Source organism: Sciurus carolinensis, chromosome 7, assembly GCF_902686445.1.
Source record: "Sciurus carolinensis chromosome 7, mSciCar1.2, whole genome shotgun sequence".
Taxonomy (NCBI): domain Eukaryota; kingdom Metazoa; phylum Chordata; class Mammalia; order Rodentia; family Sciuridae; genus Sciurus; species Sciurus carolinensis.
This window is the reverse complement of record NC_062219.1, coordinates 126,749,794-126,761,081: the sequence shown is the minus strand read 5'-3', so window position 1 is coordinate 126,761,081 and position 11,288 is coordinate 126,749,794. Positions and strand designations below refer to the sequence as shown.

Sequence of the window (11,288 nt, the reverse complement as noted above, 5' to 3'; positions counted from 1 at the left end):
TCACTATAATATGGTGAATAAATAACAAGGAGTGGGATAGCTGGGTCAAATGGTAGTTCCATTTCTAATTTTTTGAGGAATCTCCATACTGCTTTTCATATTTGTACCAATTTGCTGTCCCACCAGCAATGTATGAAGGTACCTTTTTCTCCATTCTTCACCAACATTTATTTTTACTTGTATTTTTGATAACTGTCTTTCTGAATGAAATGAGATGAAATTTCAATGTAGTTTTAATTTGCATTTCTCTAATTGTTAGAGATGTTAAACATATTTTTCCAATATTTATTGACCATTTATGTGTCCTTTGAGAAGTGATACTGGAAAGTGATCCTAGTAATAAACAGTGAAAGGATGTTAAAAATGCTTTCTTTACTACTTCATGTATCCTTACAGCCCTTGAACCATATTTTTATGTGTGTGTATATGTTTATGTGATTGTTCTCCTCAGGTAAGAGAAAGCAAATGATGATGGAAAAATTCAATGTTACCTCTGAAAGCTACTTCATTCTGCTGGGGTTTTCTAATTGGCCTCACCTGGAAGTAGTTTTCTTTGTGATTATCTTGATGTTCTACCTGGTGACACTAACAGGGAACACCTTCATCATCATCTTGTCTTACCTGGATTCCCATCTCCACACTCCCATGTACTTCTTCCTCTCAAACCTCTCTTTCCTGGATCTCTGCTACACGACCAGCTCCATCCCACAACTGCTGGTCAACCTTTGGGGCCCAGAGAAGACCATATCTTATGCAGGTTGCATGGTTCAACTTTACTTTGTCCTTGCGTTAGGAACAACAGAGTGTATCCTGTTGGTGGTGATGTCCTATGACCGTTATGTGGCTGTGTGTAAACCCTTGCATTACACTGTTCTCATGCACCCTCGACTCTGCCACTTGCTTGCTGTGGCTTCTTGGGCATGTGGATTTACCAACTCAGCAGTCCATTCCCTCTTTATCCTCTGGGTACCCCTGTGTGGACATCTACAAGTGAATCACTTCTTCTGTGAAGTACCAGCACTCCTGCAATTATCCTGTTTTGATACTCATGCTAATGAACTGACCATCATGATCACAACCTCTATTGTTGTTCTCATACCTCTTGTCCTCATTCTGACGTCCTATGGTGCCATTGCTCGAGCGGTACTGAGGATGCAGTCAACTACTGGACTTCAGAAAGTCTTTGGAACATGTGGAGCCCATCTTATGGTGGTCTCCCTCTTTTACATTCCAGTCATGTGCATGTATCTCCAGCCACCAACAGAAAATTCTCAAGACCGAGGCAAGTTCATTGCCCTCTTTTATACTGTTGTCACACCGAGCCTCAATCCACTCATCTACACCCTCAGAAACAAAGATGTAAGAGGGGCAGTTAAGAGATTAATGGGGAGGGAGTAACCTGTATGATTGTGACATTCACAGTGTAATGGTGATTCTGTTCACCAGTGGCTCATCCATCCATCCATTCATTCCGCACCCTTTTCCTCACTCAGCACTTTTTGAACACGTACTCTTACCAGGCCACAGAGTTCTTCTAACATACATGAATAAAACATAATCTACCTAATTCACACTGAATTGTGGAGACCCAGTCTGTAAATTAAGTTCAAATATCAACAGTGTTTTTTTTTTCCATATTGCAATCCAAATGAATTCAAAGCCTGTTTAAATTGAAAATGATTCTGAAGTTTCTTGTAGATATTGATGGAAGAGCAGTTCATAATTGTAATGCAAAGTCAATGTACTCAATTGAAATAATCTTTACAATGTGTCTTCTAATTTCTTGCTTTTTTAGGCAGAATACTTTGGTATTCTGTCTTTGATTAGTTATAGACATAGCAAAATACTGTAAATATTTCTCTCTTTGTTGCATATTGCTATGGTTTAAATATGCTATCAGTGTGTTCATAAAGGTTCATGTGGTGGAGACTTGGTTTTCACCAAGTGATGGTACCTGTAAGAAGTGGCACCTACTCAAAGGTTATGAGGTTATCATGGTTTCTGCACTTGGAAGGGATTACTGTACTTCTTACAGAACTCCAGTTACCCATTTCCATAAAAATTGTTAGAAAAAAGGAAGGCTGACCCCAAAGTGTCTACTGCTTTCCTGTCTTGCCATGTTATCTCTCCATTCTCATGCCCTGAGCTATCTCAGTGCACCAGTCTTGATTTATATGCCATTGCCATGCCCTTTAGTCTTCAAAACTTTAAAAGAAACTTCTTTTAGTTTATAAATCACCAACCTCAGACATTTTGTTATAGCCATAGAACATGATCTCATACAAATTGTAAATATTATGAGGAAATTGGGTCCAAATTCTTTCATACCTTTTATGAATATTAAGAAAATACATTTCACGAGTTATAACAAGATGAACCTGAAGTAATATAGCCAAAGTAACCATCTAATATTCTTCTTTTTTTGCAAGAAGTGAGATTTGAGTGGAAGGTGCATACAATTTGGAAATTCTGACATATAGCTGGTCAAGTAATGGTCATCACAGATTAGGTAGAGTTAGGCAAAGGAAACTCTTGGAGGACCTGCATATCCTAAGGTATTATAGAGAACATGTGGTACAGATGGATAACTGGATTCTGAAATTTACTTGAAGCCAATGGATGTTGCAAAAAATTGCTGGAAATCATTGGGAAAATTTTAAGATAAAAGTCATTGCATGGAAAGTTAGTTTTTTTTTTTTTTTTAGGCTTGGTCTAATTTGAGTATTTGCGTCTAAGAAGCGTGTTATGAAAATTACCTTTATATTTTCCAAATAAATAAATGTATTTTAATAACAAAGTTTTGCAACCTATATTATTATCAACCATGTCCAACTTAAGTGTACATATGTCACCCTTTCAGTCTTCTGTCATATTAACTGAAGTGGAATAATGAGTAAATGACAATTTGATATAAAGTAACATCTTGACAATGATTGAATTTTATCTGAAATCAAATGTCAGCTTTAGTTTTAGGAACTGTTAAGATTTAGCCATTACTGATTTAGGGATTGTCTCCTAAATGATAAAATGAAAGCACATTCTAAAATGTCCCCTTGATTTCCTGTGTGGCTTATACTACATTGATTCTGTTTTGTTCTTTTCTGAGTTTGTGACTCTTTCTTAGACCCCAGGGATAAATGTATGATATAATGATGACCTATGTCCCTCTGTATTAAATCTGTTTCCCAAGAAATACAAAACCAAGAATTGCATACAGAAAGTTCATAAAAATTTGGTCAATACTTGAGACCCCATGGAGGGAAACATCCCATAAAAATAAATCCTTAAAAATGAAAACACATCCATTTGAACCATCTTGCTCTGTGTAAATCTCATGATTTGGAACATCTCATGCACCCTCCTGATTGCTCACCCTTTAACCCCTCCTCTTTAATAAAAATTAAAGAAAAATAGACAATAATTGTTTTTTCTAGTATAAAATGTGATGCTTTGATATATGCATATATAATAAAAATATGTATTCAAGCCAATTAATAAATCTATCCCATCTCATCTTGAAATTCTGTGGTGAGAACATTTAAGATTTACTCTTTTTTTTAGTTACATGCTAGATTTTTATTTTAAGTACATGAAAGATAATAGTCTTGATAATCTACTTTATATATAGTTACATTTCCTTTACTTTGAATCCACAAAACTTCTCTTTTTTATCATTTTACTTCTTTAAATTTTTTTATTTTTTTAATTTTTAAATTTTTTACAGACTGCATTTTGATTCATTATACACAAATGGGGTACATCATTTCATTTCTATAGTTGTGCATGATGTAGATTCATATCATTCATGTATTATCCCACTCCTCAGTTTATGCCCAAAGGACTTAAAATTAGCATACTACAATAACGCAGCCACATCAATGTTTATAGCAGCTCAATTCACAATAGCTAAACTATGGAACCAAACTAGATGCCCTTCAGCCGATGAATGGATAAAGAAACTGTGGTATATATACACAATGGACTATTATTCAGACATAAAGAAGAAGAATATTATGGCATTTGCAAATAAATGGATGGAATTAGAGAATACCATGCTAAGTTAAATAAGCCAATTCCAAAAAACCAAAAGTCAAATGATTTCCCTGATAAGTGGATGATGATATATAATGGAGAAAAGGAGTGAGAGAAGAATGGAGGAACTTTAGATTACATAGAGGGAAATGAGAGGGAAGGGGGTATGTAAAATGGTGGAATGAGACAGACATCATTACTCTATGTACATGTAAGATTTACTTTTTTTTTTTTTGAAACATTCAAGTACACAGCACAGGATTATTATTTGTAGTTATCATGTTATGTAATAGATATCTTGAACATACTCCTACTGTCTAACAAAAATGTACCTTTTCACTAAATCTCGCCTTCTGTCTTTCCTTCTCCGTAGCCAGCCCCCAGCAACCACCATTCTCCCATTCACTGCTCCCATGATTTCAACTTGTGCTGTGCCACATGTAAGTGAGATCACAGGGCATTTGTCTTTCTGAGCTTGGCTTATTTCATTCAGCATAATGTCGTCCAGGTTTAACATATTGGTGAGAAAGTAGGGTGGCCTTCTCTTTTCTTTTTCTTTTTTTGGTACCAGGGATTGAACGCAAGTATATTCCCAGTCCTTATTTATATTTTATTTAGAGAATGGGCTTAAGTTGCTGAGGCTAGCTTTGAACTTTCAATCCTTCTGCCTCAGCCTCTCAAGCCACTGGGATTATAGGCGTGCACCACCACACCCAGCTGCCTTCTTTTTTAATGCTAAACATACATCCATAGATATATATTATACATATGTACAAACATATATATGCATAAACACACTTGCATATATATTTATATATGTATACATATATATCACATCATATCACTGTTATCACAATAACTTCCTCTATTATATGGACACCGATTCAATACCTTGATCATGAATAATGCTGCAACAAACATGGGAGTTCATACATCTCTACCTAATATCGATTTAATTCCTTTAAATATAAACCCAGAAATAGGGTTGCTGGATTATATACTAGCCCTATTTTTAATATTTTTAGGAACCTCCATAATGTTTTCCTTAATCATCATACTAATTTAGATTCCTGACATCAGTTAACACTGTTCCCTTTTCTTCGCATCTTCAATGACACTTCCTTTTGTCTTTTCTTGATAGACATAATAACAGGGTCAAGTGTGTGATGTGAGGTGACACAGGGCCTGGTCCCTGGCCCACTGGAAACAGGGCCTCAAGCACAAGCCTGGAGCCAGGCCCGCTTGTGCTGGTCTGGAGGTGAGGTCCAACCCAAGAGGTTGACTGTGGGTCACAGAGGACGTCTGCTGCTGGGTTTCACGGAGAGGGGCCTTGAGTTGAGGTCTGCAGCAAAGTCATTGCTGACTTCACTCTCCATGCCCTGTGTCAGGGAAGCTCTTTCTGTGATATGAGGCAGAGGTGCAGAGGAAAGGCGATGCAGGTGCAGGGAAACTGTCCCTCCTACTACCTTCTAATGTGTCTTTTCTTCTTTATGTGCTACTCCAGGCATTGTGATCTCTCACCTGGATTCCTCAGCTCTGTTCAAGTTGATCCACGTTGTGGGGTTGGGGCAGGAACAGCTATGGAAAGTCTTCTTTCCTCAAATTTCATACATCGTTCCATTTAAATTTTCAACTTTGTAACATAATGTCCTCTTTTCTCCCTTTTCTGATTAGAATAATGTATACATTTTATTTTATATATGTACACATTTTTCTTTCCAGTTGGATGCTTTTTAGTTGATAAAAAATCGAATCCTGGCCGCATTTGCATATTTGATTTGATTTGTAGTCTACAGTATAGATCTTATGCCAAAAAGTTCCTTAAAGACCAACACCAATACTATTGTTTCTGTTGTTTTGTTTGTTTCAAACTAATTACAAGAGCCTTATGAAAATTTACCACTGGAGAGAGTAATAAGTATCAGTTTTCTTACTTTAAAAATAAGAAAATTAAAGGGAATAGGATAGGTGGCTTGACTAAGTTTAAATCACTTTTAAGTGATGAAATCAGGGTGTGACAATGTACTTTTAGCTTTTGGGTAATCATTTCTGATGATCTATAACACCCAAAGCACACTAGAAGCTCTGAAATCCCTCATTTCCAACACTAACTGTTAAGTCTAAGTTGGTAAATTGGCACGGGAACAGTACACATGAATTTGTGCCACAAGGAACTTTACTTAAAAAGCAAGTGTGAAGTCGCTGTTGTCCTAGATAAGAACGGAGTCTCACAGTGTGCAAGCACCAATGACTTTACCCTGTAAATGTCTATCTACACAGATGTCTCCATATGTTTATCCACTTCACCTAATACATACTCCTGTGTAGCACATTCCTTATGTACATGCTCAGGTATGTCTTCTTTTTGTAACTCTGCATGATAGGATTATTGGCATCAATGTGTCATTCATGCAATTACAGAAATAGGACAGGCTTCTAGCCAGGCACTCTTAGTCTTTTTCTTCTACATGACCTTATGTTTATGATTTCTAAATCTGTTTTACAAACATGCAGTTGGAAAGGGAACTTGTCATTTTCTCCTCCACAGCCCAGATGTTCCAGGGTAGTGGGGCAGGTTGCAGGCAGGCCAAAGCAAATGTCCAGAGACAGTATGGGAGATACGGTTATTGGGGAAAGCTTATAAGACATGAATTATTGGTCGAGGAAGAGTTCAGTGATGACATGCTGACAGATAACACTTCCATTCCCCATGATGCTTTGCCAAGTACTGCCTCTTCTTCACAGTATTTTTTCCCTTGGTAGACATATCATTTCTATAGTGCCCTCAGATCCAGGCCTGTTCCTGCTCAGAAAGGGGTTTTCTATGTTAGGAGGCAGAAGCAATGACATCAGTTTTAGCTTGCTTGTATGACAAGCATCCCAAAGAGAAAATGCCCTGGTGTTCATGCAAATACCAATTCTCCAGAACTCCAAGAAGTAAAACTTTACAGCAGTAGGTAGATCCTCCAGAGTGCCAGACCTGCCCCAGGTGGCCAGGCTCATCCTGTCCCACACCAAGCTGCAAAGAACACTAGGAGTATTCTGCCTGGAACCTAAATCAGTATTCAGGCAGGCATCAGAAGGGACCATCCATGGGGTGGTTAAAGAGGAAGACAAGATAGTGCTTCCCAAACATCCTCATAATTATTATACACAGAAGGAGGAAATGTACAAGGCTGTTCTTGATCAAAGGTGACTGATATCAGGGAATATGTCCCTTCCAACAACCCCAACATCTAAGAGGATGAATGATTTTCCTCAGGTGTGCAATTCAGGGATTACTGTTGTAAGTGGAGCTTATAGGGCAGTTTGGGTTGTACATTACTAAAGACTGGATTCATGCAATTTCAGAGGAAATGGAGGACTCTTTTAGAGATTGGAGTAGAGGCCATGTTATTTTTGTCAGGAGAAAGAGACTCATTCCAGATCTCTATTTTTTAATGTGAGATTAGGGAGATTTTATAGTCTTATTTTATTAAATAAGATAATCTATATCTCTTCTCCTTCCTTAAAATCTATGACACCTATGTTTGTCCTTTTAATATTGTCCAGAGCTTTTGTATAGGATGATCACAGTTTCTTCATTTATAATACTAAGTGTTCTACTTCCTGCACCTTATCTTCCAGACCTGGTAATTCTTTCTCTGCTTGGTCTATTGTGCTGATGGAACTCTGCCGATCTACTCTTTATTATTTGGTTACTTGAGTTTTTCATGTCCAAGTTTCCTTTCTGAGTGTTTTTCAGAATTTTGCTCTCTTCATTAAGATAGAGATAGGCAAAGTTCATTCCTTACATATTTTAATTCATTGATCATTTTAACAATCAACTTTTTCAGCATTTCTTCCACTTCAATTTTTCTGTACCTAGGTGTGGGAAGTTTGAATATTTGGTGGATTTTATTACTTTGCTTTTCTCATGTTTTCTGTGTTTATGTGTTGAAATTTCCTATTCTTTTGGGATGAATATCTCTAGCTTCTTTTTAATGAGCTGCCATCTCCTATGATGTGTCCTGAACTGGTGTTTTGTTTAGCCTCAAAGGACCCACTCAATATGTTCAAGAGGTATGTTTAATATCCACCTCCACTTAGAAGAACCATCAGTAATAGCTACAACTTGGAAACCATGTATCAACAAACTATAAAAACTTATTGATGATGATATTTTATACTACATTAACCAAAAAGAAAATGGGGTACTGTTTACATTGAATAGGCTGAAAAATTAGATAATTTTAAGCTATAAAGCAAATAGGAGAAAAAATGAGGGAAAAAGTGTGAGGGAGGAAAGAGGGACATTGGTATTCCATGTTTCTAACTGGTGTCCTCTTTTCCAACACAGTTGCACATAGGTCTCCTCACTCCCCAATATATAACTGTTGTCCATGCTAACTTGGATCCCATTAGCTTATGGTCATCCTCCAAAGTATTGTAATTCTGAATTTCTCAGTTTGAAAAGACAGTGGATTTATATTAGTTGTAAAAGTATTTGTTGAACTAGAATCCTGGCATACATTTATTTTAATCATCCCCTAAGGGCAGCATGCATTCCTTGCCTTGTTTTTTATGCTGTGCAAGTCTGAGAACATCTCTGGTGTGGAGCAAATCATTACTAAATCATCTCGAATTGTCTCTTCAAGATTTCACTACATGCATCTTTGCTATCTTTACAACCAGGTTTTAAGGGCATGGGTCTTCTCCATTTATTCTTCAGGGAAGGATTTATTGCATGGGAAAATGAAAGCTTAGATTACTTTCTTTGAAAGGGTAATTTCAGGATTGCTCATGCTTTACATGTAAGGTAGAGCACGCCTTTACCTTCAAATTTAATATGTACATTCCTTTCCATGGAGATTTTAAAAAATTAAGTAAACTAACCTTCCTGTGAGAATACACTGAACATACACACCCAGGAAATATCAAATATTCTAGCATAAATAAACATTGCTATGGATTTTCTACTTCACTACTTTCAGCATTGTTTTGTCCTGAGATTTTTATATAAAAGTTTAGAAAATCCCAATTTTTCACAGAATCTGGATATGACATACACTTCTGAAAATGACTGGTCTTTCCAGGCCTAAAAGTGGTGTACCTGTTGTAAGCTCGAGGGCAAGGGCTGGTGGCCAAACAAAAGCAGACAAAAATGGCCAAAGCAAACATTATTGGAATTTGACTCTGGGGCGAAATTCCCAGCCCTCTGGGGTATAGGTCAGGGTGGAGAGCCAGAGAAAATTGCACATGACCCCGGCTGTCCAGGGTCTTTAAACAGGCCAGAATAGGCGGTGGTGGGGGTTCCTGCTCAGTGATAGGTGGACATAAGGGTCAGTGGAGTTTATCTGTCCCTGTTTGATTGGTCACTCTTTGGCAGACTGCCTGTTTCTTTAGTTGTTTTATTCTCTCCCACATAGCTGCTAAAGTCCTGACCTAACATTCTGTTCTTTTTGGTGATTTAGGGCACTGGAGTCCATCTGGCTACTTCCTGCATGTTAGGGGGCATTGTGGGGAAAAAAGGTTCAGGTTCTAGGTTGGTAGGGAGGTGGCTAAAGAGTGTAGGAGCATCTGGTTGTATGTCCCCTAGCAACCTTACTCATGCAGTTCTGGGCAAATCTGAGAAGACAGGGAGTAATCATTAGTAGAAATTCTATCACAAATATGGGAGTAAGGATAGGGGTCAGCCAGGTGACAAGAGTGGAATTCAGTCATCTTGGTCAGGGGTCATTTGATTCTTGCTGCTTCAGTCTTTCATTTAGATGTCTGAGAATTCCAACATTTCTTCCATCAGATGGGTTTCACTGATGTAGTAACAACATTCTTCTCTTAGGAGAGGCATGTTCCCCTTTTGTCTGCTGTCAGATCTAGTGCTTGACAGTTCTGTAAGGTAACTTGGGCAATAAATTTTATTCATCTTTGTACGGATGCCAGGGGGGCAGCAGATGCCTCTACTGCCTTCTGGAGTTTCTGTTCTAGTTTTTGGGTGGCAGTGACTGCATAACCAAGTCCTCTTGTTGGTATAACCTGTGTTTAGTAGAGATCTCTATATTTCTGTGACTTAGGGCTAGATAATCATACTAGCAAGCATTGATCAAGCCTACCTGTGTAGCTTAGGAGGATCTGTAGGCCTTAAACTGACTAAAAACTCCTGACTCTGGCAGTTTCTCTTAATAGTTATCAGGTACACCTGCCTAAGAATCTCTCTCTTGTAGCTTCCAGTCTTATTTATTCTAGGGGGGTTAACACAAGTGTACATCTTAGGTTGTATTTAACTATTGTTTCTTTTAAATGCCCAAGAATGGCTATATTTTGGGTTTAACTGTTTTGCTAGGTGTTTAAGACCAAACTGGTCAAATTGACCTGTTCCTATCTGTTAAAGAGTCAGCTAAGTTCTCACAGGGCTCCCTCGTGGGGAACTTGAGAGCAACTTCTTAACTCTGTTAGTGCTGTTAATTAGGCAGGGTCTCCTCGATGGGGTGGCTTCCCTTGGAAGCATCAGGGATATCTCCCTTTTCCAATGGCCCTTCTCTGCAACTGGTGCACTGACTAGCTTTTCATCCTCCAGTGGTCTCATCAATCTCCCCGACTGGGAGGTAGTGTGGCTCAGAGTTGCAAAGCTCCTTAGAGAAGTTTTCTTGTTCCTTGGATTCAGTTTGACTCTTAGGGCAAGAGCCAACTACTGGTTTTCTTGGCCTGTTTGTTTTAATTTTGATCTTTAAGGTTGATCTTAAACATACAACAAGTCAGGCTCACCAGTCATAAAGTAAGAGTACTGGGATATAACTTCAATGTCTATAACTTACAGATATTTACCCTTTTACTTAACTGGAGTCAGTATTAGTACTGGAAGATACCATTATATACTATCTGTTCTGTAGGTGTAGGCAAGTTACCTAGGTTGTATGTTCTTGAAGCAGTACCTCTGCAAAAATAACAAGTAACAGCTTTACAAAATGAAATTAACAAGAGTAAAAAATACATTCAGCTTGTATAATAGTTATCTTGAATTTTGGCTGACCAAAATTTGGCTGCCTTATTATCAGGTTAAAGACTATGTAGGGATTATTCTTTGTTTTTAGGAAAGTTACAGAGACTAGGACTTCTATGTAACTTTTTCACAGCTGCAAAGTGCAATGTTAGGAGCTCTGTGTAGCTCTCAAGAAAGTCCACTGTCCAAAGTCACTGTAAGGCAGAGCAGGAACCAGAGAAGGGAGCTGATGAAACACTGTGGTTATCTAGCAAATGAATTTCTTCCTGCCCAGGAG

At 37.9% G+C, this 11,288-nt stretch overlaps 1 protein-coding gene across 1 annotated transcript; it reads left to right on the top strand.

Moving 5' to 3' along the window:
- Window positions 1-468: 468 nt before the first annotated feature.
- LOC124988918 (olfactory receptor 2J3-like) lies at window positions 469-1,398 on the top strand. The gene has a single exon (XM_047558747.1). The coding sequence runs from the start codon at window positions 469-471 to the stop codon at window positions 1,396-1,398; it is 930 nt and encodes a 309-aa protein (XP_047414703.1).
- The last annotated feature ends 9,890 nt before the right edge of the window (window positions 1,399-11,288 follow it).

Excerpts from the sequence above, each read along its gene's own strand:
- LOC124988918 (XM_047558747.1), top strand. The coding sequence starts at position 469 with ATGATGGAAAAATTCAATGTTACCTCTGAAAGCTACTTCATTCTGCTG.